The sequence below is a fragment of the Salvelinus fontinalis genome, chromosome 9 (assembly GCF_029448725.1).
Source record: "Salvelinus fontinalis isolate EN_2023a chromosome 9, ASM2944872v1, whole genome shotgun sequence".
Lineage (NCBI taxonomy): Eukaryota > Metazoa > Chordata > Actinopteri > Salmoniformes > Salmonidae > Salvelinus > Salvelinus fontinalis.
The window spans coordinates 50,045,198-50,063,837 of NC_074673.1; the positions used below are offsets into that span (position 1 = coordinate 50,045,198).

General features: G+C 45.1%; 1 protein-coding gene across 21 annotated transcripts in view; it reads right to left on the reverse strand.

Annotated features, from left to right (window-relative positions):
• The window catches only part of LOC129862751 (pleckstrin homology domain-containing family A member 7-like), a 167,434-nt gene that overhangs the window by 75,218 nt on the left and 73,576 nt on the right, over positions 1-18,640 (reverse strand). For all 21 annotated transcript variants that reach the window (XM_055934680.1, XM_055934685.1, XM_055934684.1 and 18 more), the window contains one exon: positions 5,746-5,829. In XM_055934680.1, coding sequence (XP_055790655.1) covers positions 5,746-5,829 — 84 coding nt within the window. The remainder of the gene's footprint in view (positions 1-5,745; positions 5,830-18,640) is intronic.

Sequence of the window (18,640 nt, forward strand, 5' to 3'; positions counted from 1 at the left end):
TCTGGTCAAAAGTAGTGCCATAGGGAATAGGGTGCCATTTGGGACACAGCCAAGGACTGGCACTTACGAAAGGCATTCTGCCAGGCAATCTAGGCAGCGACAGCCAGCTTTTCAGCACATTGGTTATTATCATCACTATGGGCCTCCTGAGAGTTGTCACCCTGGAATAAGGGACTTGAAGGGATATTCTTTCCCACAGGCTTTAGCTTATTTTCAACTTCCCTAAGGTGTTGTCATTTCCTCCAAAACCTTCTTTGAATTCGTTAGCTGGTTATTTAGCAAAGTCCAGAATGGCTAGTGGAAACGACAGTTACCAGGGTGCATTTCAAATATAGAAAATGATAACCAGCTATAGGGGCCTCGGCTTTGGCTCTCATTGCCGCCCCCCTTCAGGGGCAGACTGACGTGCAGCGAGGAGAAATGCACTGTGGTCACGTTTGTAGTGTAGTGTAGTGCACCCAAACAGGGGACGTCATTAGGATAGACAGTGGCAATTAAAAAATATATAATCTGGTGTGTTTGGGGACGTGATGTTAGGCCTAGATACTGTACAGCACAGGTGTCAAACTCATTCCACGGAGGGCCGAGTGTCTGCGGGTTTTCGCTCCTCCCTTGTACTTGATTGATGAATTAACATCACTAATTAGTTAGGAACTCCCCACACCTGGTTGTCTAGGGCTTAATTGAAAGGAAAACCCAAAAACCTGCAGACACTAGGCCCTCCATGGAATGAGTTTGACACCCCTGCTGTACAGAGTAGTTTAGGGGAAGGTATAGAAGGAACATCACATTAAAAGGAGACAACAAACTGCTTCAAAATGCCTCTTTGGTTCTGGAGTGCCACAATATCGCCACATAAAAGTCATCCACGACCCCATTCCTGATCTATCCAGAGAGCAAGCGTGTGTATAAATACTCAGCGTGAGGCCTTGTGGAGGTGGAAACACTCATTGCTCTCCCTCCCCATTCCCTGTCTGCCTGTGGTCCAGGTGTTTGAAATCCACCCTGTCGCTGCCATGGCGACAGTCAACAAAAGCATTGCCCTGCCCGGCGGGTCAGCGATCCCTCTTGTGAGCGAGTCATCACATTGCTAGCGTAGCTTTGCCCATCATCACCAGATACCATAGCAATGAGGGGGGAGAGAGAGAGAGAGAGAGAGCAGTTAAGAATCAGCAAATAACTGTTTGAGATACGGAGAGAGAGGAGTAATAGACTGATTGAAAAAGAGAGAATAAGTTGCAGACAGACGGACAAGCAGGTAGGCAGTCAGGCAGGCAGACAGACCGGACACCGACGCGAGACGCCAATCCAGCCTGATATAAAAATAAGAGGCGAAAACGTGTGGGCTCTTATAAGGTGTGAAGCCTAGACACTTTAGCCACTCCTGGGTCTGAGAGGCCCAGCCAGTCTCCCTTTAGACGCCAGTCTCCCTTTAGACGCCAGTCTCCCCAAGGCAATATTATAAGACCTTAGATGAGGTTTCAACTCGGCTTTGATGGTGATCTGTTAGGTGGTGCCTCTATCAAAGCAGTGCTGGAACAAGGATATGTGATCTAAAGACTATACCAGGCGTCTGAGCCCAGAGCAGAGGTCAAGATCCCTGCTGGTTTTCTGTTCTTCTACCTGATTAATTGCACACACCTGGCGTCCCAGGTCTAAATCAGTCCTTGATTAGAGGGGAGGAGTTAAAAATCAGCAGTGGAACCGGCTTCGAGGTCCAGATTTGAATGTCTTATATGAAGTAATTTGCACTTCATCAGCAGCCTCCACATCATATTGAAAAAAGCCTAAAATGTTGTGGGTCTGTGCTGTCATCTTTTACACTCAGTTTATTAGTACAGAGTCGGACCCCCGTTTGCCTCCAGAACAGCCTGAATTATTCGAGGCAGGGAAACGTTGGTCAATTGGTATCAAGGGACCTAACGTGTGCCAGGAAAACATTCCCCACACCATTACACCACCGCCACCAGCCTGTACCGTTGACGCCAGGCAGGATGGGGCCATGGACTCATGCTGCTTACACCCAATACTGACTGCCATCAGCATTACGCAACAGGAACTGGGATTCGTCGGACCAAGCAATGTTTTTCCACTCCTCAATTGTCCAGTGTTGGTGATTGCGTTCCCACTGGAGCGCTTCTTCTTGTTTTTAGTTGATAGGAGTGAAACCCGGTGTGGTCGTTTGCTGCAATAGCCCATCCGTGACGAGGATCGACGAGTTGTACATTCCAAGATGATGTTCAGCACACCACTGTTGTACTGTGCCATTGTTTGTGGCCCGCCTATAAGCTTGCATGATTCTTGCCATTCTCCTTCGACCTCTCATCATCGAGCTGTTTCCTCCCACAGGACTGCCGCTGACTGGATGTTTTGTTTGTCGCACCATTCTCAGTAAACCCTAGACACTGTCGTGGGTGAAAAGCCCAGGAGGCCGGCCGTTTCTGAGACACTGGAACCAGCGCCTGGCACCGACGATCAAACCACGCTCAAAGTTGCTTAGGTCACTCGTTTTGCCCATTCTCACATTCAATCAAACAGTCCCTGAATGCCTCGATGACTGTCTGCCGGCTTTACGTGCAGTAGCAAGATACGGCCACAGTCGTATCTTAAATCGCTACTATTTTTATTTCTGAAATGGTAATTGAAGCTCGCCTCCCATTCGTCATTCAAGTGCATAGGCGACGGTAGGGAAGGCTATCAGCTTGTCACCCACCACTTTGCAGTGTGAGCTGGAGGCAGTACGCATTTTGAATACATATACTGTGCTTAATTATTTGAAAACTGAACGTTTTACATCATATTGATTCAAAGTAGCCGACAGCAAAGCCGACCATAGAAACGTGGAGGCAATTATTTCATAAAGACTTCCTCGTATGCCATTGAAATCAGGATTTCTCTCCTGCTCTATTAGCTTTCATATCAACTATCTTTCGTTGTCCAGAAGCCAAAGGAACAGTCCGGGTCATATTAGCAACCCATCCTAGTAGTTGCATCTTTAGAGTTCCCCTCTTTCTAACAGAGATTTTCATCTCTGTCACCTGCTATCAGGTGCTCTGTTTAGAATGGTGTTTCCCTGGGAATTATATTTTAGCAAATGTTTGAAAATGTTGTTTTATTGGCTGCTTCATTACACGAGTTGCATGTTCTGTTAAAATGAATTACCATAATCTAAATGTGATATGTCATTCTGAGCACTGTGGGTGGTCACCCTAACGGGTTGTGCACCCACTGTATATAGAGGTCCAATACATTTCTGAAATAGCCGGCAAATTAAAATCTTCCCGGTCACATTGTCCGGCGCCACATTTTCCTGACGGAAATCCTGGACTAGCCCTAGTATAGAGCAAGACAGAGCAACGCCTGTGATCTATGTGGTAGTTTTACCTACTTTTGTTGAATGCACTGATTGTAAATCGCTCACCAAACTACAGGTAGTGCTAGGCTACATTGTATCCCACAATTCTCATGGCTGCGGCATTATAGCTTGCCTAGTTCCCCGAAACGTTTTCAAGGCTGCAGCTGCACTGAGACTCATTACACAACGCACCCACTGACACAAACACACACACACCTCTGGCCTGTTCCTTCTGTATGCAGTACTAGAGAGTGTGCATGCTGAGTGGCCGTGACACATTATCTGCGCGGCTCAAATGGGCCTCCACGCCCACATACTGTACCCGTTAATGAGACGGATCCATCAGAACATAGCAGGGGAATGTGCTCTCCTGTTATCTGCCAGACACAGGAGAGAGCAAGAGTGAGCTAGATCCGAGAGAGGGAGAAAGAGGGAACGAGCGAGATGGAGCGACTACCAGAGAGAGAACGTGAGACAGATTGGAGAGAGATATGGAGCGAGGTAGAGATAGAGAACAGAGCTCTACGTTGGTGAGTGTGTGGTGTCCGTGTTATTTGCAGCCAATGCAGTGTGTAGATGCAATGAGAAATTCAAGAAATAAGAAAGTTCTGTATGAACTCATGCTTGTCACTGTAGTTTTGTGTTGAAAACAAAATCCAAAATCTTTTTCACGGAATGACTGTGCACAACATTTACAATCTGTGTCATCTTGGGCCAAAGTGTTGGACCCTGACACAGGAGGGGGAAAACTGGCACTTTGTTCTAACCAAAGGTAGTCTAAATTCACTCATCTTTGGTCCCCCATTTAAGGTTAGATCACAGGAAGAGTGAAGACTTCTGACAAGCAACAACCAGAGAGAAAGAGGCAAAGAGAGAGAGTTTACTCTGTCCAAAATCTGTCCCAAAAAAATAAGACCATGAAATTAGGAATATTTGTAGAGGTCAATGAGAGTGTCAAATTTTCTATGTGAGGCTTATTTGATCGAATAGAAGTTTTATTTTATTTATTTTACCTTTATTTAACTAGTCAAGTCATTTAAGAACAAATTCTTATTTTCAATGACGGCTTAGGAACTGCGGGTTAACTGCCTTATTCAGTGGCAGAACGACAGATTTTTACCTTGCCAGCTTGGGGATCTTGCAACCTTCCGGTTACTAGTCCAACGCTCTAACCATTACGCTCTAACCATTACGCTACGCTACTTACGCTACTTGTTAGAGCGGTCACTTGACTATCTTGTCAATATAATAGAAAATCTTCAGTAAAACCAACTACAAGGTTCTACCAATGGTGCTAGTCTCCTTTCCCAAAGTTCACAGGTTTTTCAGAAATCCTGGTCGGAGGATTCCCAGAATCTGGAGGGGATAAGCTGGGAGGGTATCTTCCATCTGGGAATGATGCAACCAGGAATTAAGAAAAACCTGGTCATTTTTTTCAGAATCTCCTTGCACACAATTTCTGAGGGCAGAGCAACAAAAAAAGAGAAGACAGAAGAACGCAAAGAGAGAAAGAGAAATTAGAGCAAGAGATGGACAGATGCGCTGCGTTGTGTCATCCCACACCAGTACTCGGAGCTAAACTCTAAATCTGGCAGATTTTAAGGGGGTTTCAAGATGTGCAGATCATGCGCCTATAACACTAGACTTATATACCAGAGTTTGTAGGTCACAACTCATGAGCAGTTAGGGTGGTAAATCATAGCTGTACTGACAGTGTGCCATTTGGTTCACACAGTCAGGGTTAAGATGGCCTGGTAGAGGCCAGCTAAGGGTAAGTGGAATCTGGAGACCAGGCTCTGGACATTTGAGAGGGCAAATGGTCCACCCTTCCAACCTTGATGATCCATAAAGGGACTGAGAGAAAGAACATCCTATTTGGGTTAATGTACCACTCTGTTCCATAATCTCAGTTTCTAAACAACACTGGCTTTGCCTTTAACTTCACCCCCAATGCTGTATACACCAAACAACAACTACATATCTATAATCCAACAAAGCCAACTTTCCCAAATGTCAGCTTTCCCAACAGTACTGGCTTTTACCACTATTCCATTAATCCATAGATTGTTTCCCTGCTCCATATACCTTGACATATCTGGCCATCGCCACAATTCTTAGGCTCCTATCTACAGTCTTGAAATAATACACAGTTGGATTTACTTTGAAGATTGATATTTGTCTGAGACGCTGAATGAATACAGATACTTAAGCTCGGCATAGGCTGCGTTTTAGGTTTGCACACTCGTAGTTACAAATAGATGTATGCCATTGACATTCCTGAGAGGCCACAGGTCTGTTACTGACCATTACCAACTAGCATTCCAGCGATATTCTGAGACCCAAAAGTTCTCATCGCACAAAGGGTAGATAAAAGTAGATTAGTCACTCACTGTTCTTGGAGGATAAAACCAACGTTCTCCTGAGACTCCTGTCCCGTCACGGGGTGCCGGAACGTCGTGGTCCTCTGGTTATGGCTATGAGAGGAACAGAGGAGAAGAGAGAGGGAACAGTGGTGGGGAATGGAGGTAGGAGAGAGGGGGAAAAAACAGAGTGGAACAAATTTAGCATCCCTGGCTATCGAATCAGTCTGTGGTCATTGCGTTGGATTTTCACCCCCTTCCGCTCACATGTAGACACAAGCGGATCATTCTCTAGGGGCGTAGTGGGTTTCAAGCACCAAATAACCCCCTAGTCTCACCCCCCTGACTTTCTCAGGACTGTGTAGAATGTGTGGGGTGGCGGTGGCCCCCGTCCTGTACAGCTCGTATGATCTGGTCCTAAAGTGTCAGGCTCAGCACTAAATTCCGGACACACACACACACAGAGAGAGACAGAGAGACAGAGAGAGAAAGAGAGAGAGCGATAGAGATCGGTCAGGCCAGGCAAGGCCTTCATTGATTTCAACCTGGGGCCTGCGTCCCTAGGCTATTCCCGATATGTACTTCTGCACTACATAGGAAATAGGGTGCCATTTGGGACACACCAGGGCCCTCTATCAGGGGTGTAAATTCCATTGCCAAGGGGATAAACAAAGAGGGGTGGTGGCAGGGGGGCTGGTCAATAACACTTTGCTTTGGAAACCCTTTGAAGGTAAACGGCACCCAATGTGTTCCAACTATACACAGTCTACAGCATTCGACTCATCTCGTGGGAGCTTGCAGAGTGAGGGTGAGTTGGAAAATCAAAGTCACGGTCAAAGTTGACTGCCTACGATAAGGCTGATGACATTTATGAAAGTATGTAACTGACGCTAAGTGAATCAGTGAAGTTTATATTTGAATGAATTTTAAAAAAAAAAACATACAATCCACCTGCAGTGAAACCGCTCAACATTTGCATTACATCTTAGTCATTTAGCAGAAGCTCCCATCCAGAGCAGCACACAGGAGCAATCAGGGTGAAGTGCCCCGCTCGTGGGCACATCGACATATCCACCATCCAGTCCACTCGGGGGACCCGAACCAGCGAGTGTTGACATCTCATAGTCAAGTGTTGTCATCACAAAATAACTAGGGAAGAAATTTGTGTAGCATCTTCTGATATCGCAAAGCCAATCACACATACATACTAAGTTCAGTTAGTCTTCAACACGTCTTGTTGTTGCTTGCTATGTAGGTTAGGTCATGTTGTCAACAAGGCAGCATGGTGCATCGTCTAGAAACGTACATCCCTTTTCTATAAAATAAATGGTAGAATTTTCAAACAAACTATGAAGTTTCAAACTTCATTGGGAATGCAGATAAATCATTGTTATCAAAAGCAATGCCTTTTGCATGTGAACACAGAATCCTACTCCACGTGCTAAATCTAGCCTAGGCTACGTCACTTTTGTTTTGAGCCGACATCGCCGCAGGTTTTGAACGGGGCACCGGGCTCACACCGGGAGGCAGCCCGGTTCCAAAACGAATTCAATCACTTTTTACCCGGTACAAACTTCTTCCACCAGGATAACCCTGTCCAGATAATCAAATCCCCTCATAGCCTACTCAGACCACAACAGCTTGTGAAGCCTGTCCCATGAAAGTTTTAAATGTGCACCCACACTTACGATCTACACAACATTTGCATCTGAAAAAAGATCAGTGGAAAAATCTCTCAGTTCATCCATATAGCCAATGTATGAATCCCCAGCTACAACCTTTTTATAGAATTTTTATTTAGATGCACTATTGTAAAGTGGCTGTTCCACTGGATATCATAAGGTGAATGCACCAATTTGTAAGTCGCTCTGGATAAGAGCGTCTGCTAAATGACTTAAATGTAAATGTAAATGTCAGTCCCTTTCAGAACATAAAGGCAGATTTGGATCTTTAAGGAGATCGCTGACAAAAGTTGCAATTCGCAGAGCTTCGTCCCCAGATATCCCAGAGTACCAGGAAGCTCTAATGCATTCCTCCTCTTCCAGGGGTTAGGATGTAATCAGTTAGGCCCTGCGTACACCACCAAGGATGCATGCCAAATGGCACCCCATTCCCTATATAGTGCACTACTTTCGAACCAGTGCCCATAGAGCTCTGGGCAAAAGTAGTGCACGGTGCAGGGAATAGGTTGCCATTTGGGACACAGTCCAAGTGACTTAAAAACAAGCCTTGATAGGGCACACATCGCACAACACCCTCCCAATATATTCCCTCCATCAAATCCCTGTAGTTGAGCTGCTGCTGTCCCTGTACCTGTCCCTGTAGGAGCTGATGTGGAGTGACGGCTGAGAGCTCACTTCCTGGTTAAGGAAGGGAAAAAAGCACTTGAGTCCAATACACACAGGGACGTGTGAAGAGGCTGCTGTGCTGTTAGTTGTCTTGACAGAGGCCTGCATCCCAAACGGCACTAAAAGTAATGCACTAAATATGGAATAGGGTGCCATTCGGGACGCAAGCAGAGTTATGTTTCACATAGGAAAATACACACTGTGCTCTAGATACGAGTATGTCTCAGAGGACACTACTGGGGGTCTACCTAAGCATAGACAATTATCTTAGAAAAGTCTGTACTGCTGTCCATGCAGATAAGCATAAGTATTAGCGATATTGGCTGAACAGGAATTAATAATTTTATAGTCATTTAGCAATAGTGCTGTCCAGGGGATGGCAGTGGCACCCACCCTCCACAGCATTTTTCAGCCATGCGCTACAATGGCGACGTGGTCACAGATCCCCATCAAATTCAACAGCAAATGTAATGTTGCAGCGATTTGGGATGACCTCAGTGTATTACTTGTAAACAACCAGTGCCAGTCTCAGGGCCCATATGTGCAACCAGAGGGAAAAAAACTCTCGACCACCTTTACTCCACACACAGAGACGCATACAAAGCTCTCCCTCGCACACCATTTGGCAAATCTGACAATAATTCTATCCTCCGGATTCCTGCTTACAACCAATAACTAAAGCAGGAAGTACCAGAGACTCAATCTATACGGGCGTGATCAGATGACACGGATGCTACGTTACAGGACTTTTTGCTAGCACGTTTTGCTAGCACAGACTGTAATATGTTCTGTGATTCATCCAATGGCATTGAGGAGAATGCCACCTCAGTTACCAGATTCATCAATAAGTGCATTGACGACATCGTCCCCACAGTACGTACATATCCCAACCAGAAGCCATGGATGACAGGCAACATCCGCACAGAGCTAAAAGCTAGAGCTGCCGCTTTCAAGGAGCGCGACTCTAATCAGGACGCTTCTAAGAAATCCGGCTATGCCCTCAGACTAATCATCAAACGGACAAAGTGTCAATACAGGACTAAGATTAAATCCTACTACGCTCGTCCGATGTGACAGGGCTTGCGAACTATTACAGACAATAAAATGGGAAACCCAGCCGTGAGCTGCACAGTGACGCAAGCCTACCAGATGAGCTAAATTCCTTTTATGCTCACTTTGAGGCAAGCAACACTAAAGCATGTATGAGAGCACAAGCTGTTCCAGACGACTGTGTGATCACGCACTCTGTAGCCGATGTGAGCAACAGGTCAACATTCAAAAGGCCGCGGGGCCAGACAGATTACCATGGCGTGTACTGCGAGCATGCGCTGACCAACTGGCAAGTGTCTTCACTGACATTTTCAACCTCTCCCTGACCAAGTCTGTAATACCCACGTTTCAAGCAAACCACCATAGTCCCTGTGCCCAAGAATGCGAAGGTAAATGACTACCGCCCTGTAGCACTCACGTTGGTAGCCATGAAGTGCTTTGAAAGGCTGGTCATGGCTCACATCAACACAATCATCCCGGAAACCCTAGACCCACTCCAATTCACATACAGCCCCAACAGATGACAATCTCAATCACACTCCACACTGCCCTTTCCCACCTGGACAAAAGGAACACCTATGCGAGAATGCTGTTCATTGACTACAGCTCAGCGTTCAACACCATAGTGCCCACAAAGCTCATCAATAAGCTAAGGACCCTGGGACTAAACACCTCCCTCTGCAACTGGATTCTGGACTTCTTGACGGGCCGCCCCAGGTGGTAAGGGTAGGCAACAACACATCTGTCATTCTGATCCTCAACACTGGGGCCCCTCAGGGGTGCGTGCTTATTCCCCTCCTGTACTCCCTGTTCACCCACGACTGCGTGGCCAACCAATACTCCAACACCATTAAATTTGCTGACGACACAACAGTGGTAGGCCTGATCACCGACAATGATGAGACAGTCTACAGGGAGGAGGTCAGAGACAACAACCTCTCTGTCAATGTGAGCAGGACAAAGGAGATGATCGTGGCCTACAATAAAAGGTGGGCCGAACTGGCCCCATTTAACATTGACAGGGCTGTAGCGGAGCGGGTCCAGAGTTTCCTTGGTGTCCACATCACCAACAAACTATTATGGTCCAAACACACCAAGACAGTCGTGAAGAGGGCACAACAACACCTTTTCCCCCTCAGGAGCCTGAAAAGATTTGCCATGGGTCCCCAGATCCTCAAAAATGTCTACAGCTGCACCAGAGCATCCTGACTGGTTGCATCACTGCCTGGTATGGCAACTGCTCGGCATCTGACCATAAGGCGCTACAGAGGGTAGTGCGAACAGCCCAAAACATCACTGGCGTCAAGCTTCCTGCCATCCAGGACCTATATACTAGGCGGTGTCAGAGGAAGGCCCAAAAACTGGTCAAAGACTCCAGTCACCCAAGTCATAGACTGTTCTCGCACTGCTACCACACGGCAAGCGGTGCCGGAGCGCCAAGTCTAGGTCCAAAAGGCTCCTTAACAAGCTATAAGAAATGCCCCCCCTTTGTTTTTACACTGCTGATACTTACTGTTTATTATCTATGCAAAACCACTTTACCCCAACCTACATGAGCAAACTACCTTGACTAACCTGTACCCCCGCACATTGACTCGATACTGGTATCCCCTGTATATTGCCATGTAATTTTATTGTGTTACATTTACGTTTTTACTTTAGTTTATTTAGTAAATATGTTCTCTATTTCTTGAACTGCATTGTTGGTTAAGGGTTAAGGGCTTGTAGGTAAGTATTTCACGGTAATGTCTACACCTGTTGTATTTGGCGCATGTGACAAATAAAATTTGATTTGATTTGATTACAAAAGGGAAATCACTGTTTTTGCCTGCTCCTAACTTTTCAACTATAATGTGACCCATCCAATACAGTCATGGAAAAGCCCATTGACAAATGGTTCCAATCCTTTACAATGTAAATTGTCTGTTTCCCTCTACGTTAACGTATATTGAATCCACTTTAAATTCACGGTTAACTCTTTCGAATAATATTGTAGGGATCTCTTTGGGACCACCAGAGACGTTTTAGAGCACAGCTGTTCCCACCACACCATCTTCTGAAATGGATTAAATAAACTATTTCCTCCTCAATCACACAACACCCCATAATGACAACACGAAAACATGATTTTTTTTTTTTTTACATTTTGCAAATGTATTAAAAATTAAACAGAAACCCTTCGCTATGAAACTCGAAACTGAGCTCAGGTGCATCCTATTTTCATTGATCATCCTTAAGATGTTTCTACAAATTGGAGTACACCTGTGGGAAATTCAATTGATTGGACATGATTTGTAAAAAAAAAAGGCACACAACCGTCTAAGGTCCTACAGTTGACAGTGCATGTCAGAGCAAAAACTAAGCCATGAGGTTAAAGAAATTGTCCGTAGAGCTCAGAGACAAGATTGTGTCGAAGCATAAAGTGTACCATAAAGTTTTTGCAGCATTGAAGGTCCCCAAGAACACAGTGGCCTCCCTCATTCTTTCTAGAACTGGCCACCCAGCCAAACTGAGCAATCTGGGAAGAAAGGCCTTGGTCAGGGAAGTGACCAAGAAACCGATGTTCACTGTGATAGAGCTCCAGAGTTCCTCTGTGGAGATGGTAGAACATTCCAGAAGGACAACCATCTCTGCAGCACTCCACCAATCAGGCCTTTATGGTAGACTGGCCAGACGGATGCCACTCCTCAGTAAAAGGCACACGACAGCCCTCTTGGAGGTTGCCAAAAGTAACCTAAAGGACTCTCATACCATGAGTGACAAGATTGTCTGGTCTGATGAAACCAAGATTGAACTATTTGGCCTGGATGCCAAGCGTCACATCTGGAGGACAGTGAAGCATGGTGGTGGCAGCATCATGCTGTGGGGATATTAGATATTACTGCACTGCTGGAGCTAGGAACATAAACATTTCGCTGCACCTGAGATAACAAATGCAAATCTATGTACGCGACCAATGAACATTGATTTGGATATTTTGGGGTTGTTTCTAATAGGTTCCTGGTATTTTGAGGGTAGCTGTTTAGAGGAGTTTCTGGTTGTTTCTGGTATTTCTTCAATGGGCAGCTGTTTGGTATTTTGGGTTGTTTCTGTTCGTTTCTGGTTTGGGGTATTAAGTAAGACTACATACATGTTAACTCTTATTATCTGGCTTTGAACATGTTGTGGGAGTACCTAAACAGTGTGCAGTTGCAAACCGTAGTCTGGCTTTTTTATGGCGTTTTTAGAGCAGTGGCTTCTTCCTTGCTGAGCGGCCATTCAGGTTATGTCAATATAGGACTCGTTTTACTGTGGATATAGATACTTTTGGGCCTGTTTCCTGCAGCATCTTCACAAGGTCCTTTGCTGTTGTTCTATGACTGATTTGCACTTTCGCACCAAAGTATGTTAATCTCTAGGTGACAGAACACGTCTCCTTCCTGAGCGGTATGACGGCTGCGTGGCCCCATGTTGTTTATACTTGCGTACTATTGTTTGTACAGATGAACGTGGTACCTTCAGGCGTTTGGAAATTGCTCCCAAGGATGAACCAGACGTGTGGATGTCTACAATTCTTTTTCTGAGGTCTTGGCTGATTTCTTTTGATTTTTCCATTATGTCAAGCAAATAGGCACTGAGTTTGAAGGTAGGCCTTAAAATACATCCATAGGTACACCTCCAATTGACTCAAATTGTCAATTAGCCTAACAGAAGCTTCTTAAGCCATGACATCATTTTCTGGAATTTTCCAAGCTGTTCACAAAGGCACAGTCAACTTAGTGTATGTAAATTTCTGACCCACTGGAATTGTGATACAGTGAATTATACGTGAAATAATCTGTCTGTAAACAAATGTTGTAAAAATTACTTGTGTCATGCACAAAGTAGATGTCCTTACCGACATACCAAAACTATAGTTTTTTAACAAGAAATTTGTGGCGTGGTTGAAAAACAAGTTTTAATGATTCCAACCTAAGTGTATGTAAACTTCCGACTTCAACTGTACACCCTCCCCCCCGGGAAAGTATTCACTCATTTTCCAAATTTTGTTACGTTACAGCCTTATTGTTTTTTCCCCCTCATCAATCTACACACAATATCCCATAATGACAAAGCATAAACATGTTTGTAGATTTTTTGGCTATTTTATATAAATAAATAAAAAACTGAAATATCACATTTACATAAATATTCAGACCCTTCACTCAGTACTTTTTTGAAGCACCTTTGGCAGAGATTACAGCCTTGAGTCTTATTGGATAAAACGCTACAAGCTTGGCACACCTGTATTTGGCGAGTTTCTACCATTCTTCTCTTCAGATCCTCTCAGGCTCTGTCAGGTTGAATGGGGAGCATTGCAGCACAGCTATTTTCAGATCTCTCCAGAGATGTTAGATCGGGTTCAAGTCCGGGCTCTGGCTGGACATTGAGACCTGTCCCGAAGCAACTCCTGCGTTGGCTTGGCTGTGTGCTTAGGGTCGTTGTCCTGTTGGATGGTGAACCTTCACCCCAGTCTGAGGTTCTGAGCGCTCTGGAGCAGGATGTCATCAAGGATCTCTGTACTTTGCTCCATTCATCTTTGCCTTGATTCTGACTAGTCTCCCAGTCCCTGCCGCTGCAACCTCCATGCTTCACCGTAGGGATGGTGCCAGGTTTCCTCCAGAAGTGATCCTTGGCATTCAGGCCAAAGCGTTCAATCTTGGTTTTATCAGACCAGAGAATCTTGTTTTTCATGGTCTGAGAGTCTTTAGGTGCCTTTTGGCAAACTCCAAGCGGGCTGTCATGTGTCTTTTAGTGAGAAGTGACCGCAGAGTGCTGAAGCGCTTAGCACGTCTGTCCTAGGTTGCAACACTGACTACCGAGTTCCAAACTGCCTCTGGAAGCAACATCAACACAATAACTGTTTGTCAGGAGCTTCATAAAATGTGTTTTTGTGGCCGAGCAACCGCACACAAGCCTAAGATCACCGTGCGCAATGCCAAGGGTCGGCTGAAGTGGTGGAAAGTGGAAAGTGGAGCAGTGGAAATGCATTTTCTGGAGTGATGAATCACACTTCACCATCTGGCAGGCCGACGAACGAATCTGGGTTTGGTGGATGCCAAGAGAACACTACCTGCCCCAAGGTATAGTGACAACTGTAAAGTTTGGTGGAGGAGGAATAATGGTCTAGGGCTGTTTTTCATGGTTTGGGCTAGGCCCCTTAGTTCCAGTGAAGGAAATATGAATGATACAGCATACAATGACATTCCAGACAATTCTGCACTTCCTACCTTGTGGCAACAGTATGGGGAAGGACCTTTCCCGTTTCAGCATGACAATGCCCCTGTGCACAAAGCGAGGACCATACTGAATTGGTTTGTCAGCTCGGTGTGGAAGAACTTGACTGGCCTGCACAGGGCCCTGACCCAAACCACATCGAATACCTTTGGGATGAATTGGAACCCCTACTGCGAGCCAGGCCTAATCGCCCAACATCAGTGCCCGACCTCACGAATACTCGTGGCTGAATGGAAGCAAGTCCTAACAGCAATGTTACAACATCTAGTGGAAAGCATTCCAAGAAGAGTGGAGGCTGTTATAGCAGCAATGGGGGACCAACTCCATATTAATTAATGCCCATGATTTTGCCATGAGATGTTTGACGAGTAGGTGTCCACATACATTTGGTCATGTAGTGTATCAAAGGCTAAATAAGTTGGCTTTGAACAGCTGGTTACGTCACAAATGGCACCTTATTCCCTAAATAGTGCATTACTTTTGACCAGTGCCCATATGGTCCTGGTCAAAATGTATGCACTAAATAGGGAATAGGGTAACTTTCGGGATGCAGCCTCCTCTCTCACTGACGTCTCACCCAATCCTAAGTGGAGACATTTGTCTCCGTATCTACTGGCGTGAGACAGCTGGCAGGTTTGCGAGAGCCCCGCGCTGAGAAAGACAGATTGCTTCAAAACATCTATTTGGTGAGTGGGTGTGTGTTCAGTCAAAAAGGTCAGGTCTATTTAAAGGTTTCCAGATGAAATGTGTTTGAAATGCAGCGCGGAGGACAGATGTAGGGACAGATAGAGGGGAGGGGAGGGAGGGAGGGAGGGAGGGAGGGAGGGAGGGAGGGCGGTTGGTGCATTCTGAGGGACAGAGCGAGGTCATTCCCATTCAAAGTGCAGAGAGGTGTGTGTGTGTGCACGCATGAGTCGGTCCGTCTGTCTGTCCATGTATACGTGTGTATGCGTGTGTGTACATGCATTTGTTTGTGTGGGTATCAATGTGTGTGTATATAAGTTGGCGTGTGTAATGCGATGTGGGTGTCTGCGTACGTGGTGGCATAGACAGAGATTTAAAGTAGCCCTTTGAGTGGAGCTGCTATGTAGGCTCTGAATAAAACAGCTAATAATTATCCTTCCATCCCACACGCTGGGTTTTGTTAAAGAGATGAAGAGGCTCCGGTGTCATCAGAAGTTGAAACTCCAAACACCAGCACTCTCCTCCAAAAGAAAACTGTTTTAACGCAGACTTTGAACTATTGTTAAAGGCACAGATTGATTTCAAGAGTTGGGTAGTTAGGACTGGATATACAAGCCTCCACACACAACCATCACACGCACACCACATACAGCATGTACACATACGTACACACACGTAGCCTACATCTACGCACACAAGTAAACTGCATGTACACATACAGTGGGGTATTTAGTCAGCCACCAATTGTGCAAGTTCCCCCACTTAAAAAGATGAGGCCTGTAATTTTCATCATAGATACACTTCAACTATGACAGACAAAATGATGGAAAAAAATCCAGAAAATCACATTGTAGGATTTTTAATGAATTTATTTGCAAATTATGGTGGAAAATAAGTATTTGGTCAATAACACAAGTTTATCTCAATACTTTGTTATATACCCTTTGTTGGCAATGACAGAGGTCAAACGTTTTCTGTAAGTCTTCACAAGGTTTTCAGACACTGTTGCTGGTATTTTGGCCCATTCCTCCATGCAGATCTCCTCTAGAGCAGTGATGTTTTGGGGCTGTTGCTGGGCAACACGGACTTTCAACTCCCTCCAAAGATTTTCTATGGGGTTGAGATCTGGAGACTGGCTAGGCCACTCCAGGACCTTGAAATGCTTCTTACGATGCCACTCCTTCGTTGCCCGGGCGGTGTGTTTGGGATCATTGTCATGCTGAAAGACCCAGCCACGTTTCATCTTCAATACCCTTGCTGATGGAAGGAGGTTTTCACTCAAAATCTCACGATACATGGCCCCATTCATTCTTTCCTTTACACGAATCAGTCGTCCTGGTCCCTTTGCAGAAAAACAACCCCAAAGCATGATGTTTCCACCCCCATGCTTCACAGTAGGTATGGTGTTCTTTGGATGCAACTCAGCATTCTTTGTCCTCCAAACACGACGAGTTGAGTTTTTACCAAAAAGTTCTTTTTTGGTTTCATCTGACCATATGACATTCTCCCAATCTTCTTTTGGATCATCCAAATGCTCTCTAGCAAACTTCAGACGGGCCTGGACATGTACTGGCTTAAGCAGGGGGACACGTCTGGCACTGCAGGATTTGAGTCCCTGGCGGCGTAGTGTGTTACTGATGGTAGGCTTTGTTACTTTGGTCCCAGCTCTCTGCAGGTCATTCACTAGGTCCCCCCGTGTGGTTCTGGGATTTTTGCTCACCGTTCTTGTGATCATTTTGACCCCACGGGGTGAGATCTTGCGTGGAGCCCCAGATCGAGGGAGATTATCAGTGGTCTTGTATGTCTTCCATTTCCTAATAATTGCTCCCACAGTTGATTTCTTCAAACTAAACTGCTAACCTATTGCAGATTCAGTCTTCCCAGCCTGGTGCAGGTCTACAATTTTGTTTCTGGTGTCCTTTGACAGCTCTTTGGTCTTGGCCATAGTGGAGTTTGGAGTGTGACTGTTTGAGGTTGTGGACAGGTGTCTTTTATACTGATAATAAGTTCAAACAGGTGCCATTAATACAGGTAACGAGTGGAGGACAGAGGAGCCTCTTAAAGAAGAAGTTACAGGTCTGTGAGAGCCAGAAATCTTGCTTGTTTGTAGGAGACCAAATACTTATTTTCCACCATAATTTGCAAATAAATTCATTAAAAATCCTACAATGTGATTTTCTGGATTTTTTTCTCTCATTTTGTCTGTCATAGTTGAAGTGTACCTATGATGAAAATTACAGGCCTCTCTCATCTTTTTAAGTGGGAGAACTTACACAATTGGTGGCTGACTAAATACTTTTTTGCCCCACTGTACAAGTGAACGTGCACACAATCACACAACCCTGCCAAAGACTACAGAGTATGATGTATGATGAGTGAGTCCACTAGGTTGGATTACACATAGACTGCAATATATAAATACAGTTGGAGCTAGGCTAGCAACAGCAGCACGCAGGTTTATATGTTGGCATTTTCATCACAATAAAAGGTATCACTACAGTCAGTAGGCCCCTCAGCATGCAGCGGCTACTTCGTCATTGCGCTGACGCTAGTTAGCAATGGCTCCAGAAACTACGTTCAAACTGCACACAGAGATACAGTACCAGTCAAAAGTTTGAACGCACCTACTCATTCAAGGTTTTTCTTTATTTTTAGTATTTTCTACATTGTAGAATAATAGTGAAGAAATCAACACTATGAAATAACACATATGGAATCATGTATTTAGCAAAAAAAAGTGTGACAAATCAAAATATATTTTATATTTGAGATTCTTCAAAGTTACCACCCTTTGCCCCGATGACAGCTTGCACACTTTTGTCATTCTCTCAACCAGCTTCATGAGGAATGCTTTCCCAACAGTATTGAAGGAGTTCCCACATATGCTGAGCACTTGTTGGCTGCTTTTCCTTCACTCTGCGGTCCAACTCATCCCAAACCATCTCAATTGGTTTGAGGTCAGGTGATTGTAGAGGCCAGGTCTTCTGATGCAGCACTCAATCACTCTCCTTCTTGGTCAAATAGCACTTACACAGCCTGGAGGTGGTTTTTGGGTCATTGTCCTGTTGAAAAAAAAGTGATAGTCTCACTAAGTGCAAAGCAGATGGGATGGCGTATTGCTGCAGAATGCTGTGGTAGCCATGCTGGTTAAGTGTGCCTTGAATTCTAAATAAATCACTGACAGTGTCACCAGCAAAGCACCACCACACAATCACAGCTCCTCCTCCATGCTTCACAGTGGGAACTACACGTGGAGATCATCCGTTCACCTACTCTGCGTCTCACAAAAACACGGCGGTTGAAACCCCCCCAAAAATGATATGGTCTCATCAGACCAAAAGGACAGATTTCCACCGGCCTAATGTCCATTGATCGTGTTTCTCGGCCCAAGCAAATCTCTTCTTATTATTGGTGTCCTTTAGTAGTGGTTATTTTGCAGAAGTTCGACCATGAATGCCTGATTCACGCAGTCTTCTCTGAACAGTTGATGTTGATATGTGTCTGTTGCCTGAACTCTGGGATGCATTTATTTGGGCTGAAATCTGAGGCTGGTAACTAATGAACCTATCCTCTGCAGCAGAGGTAAC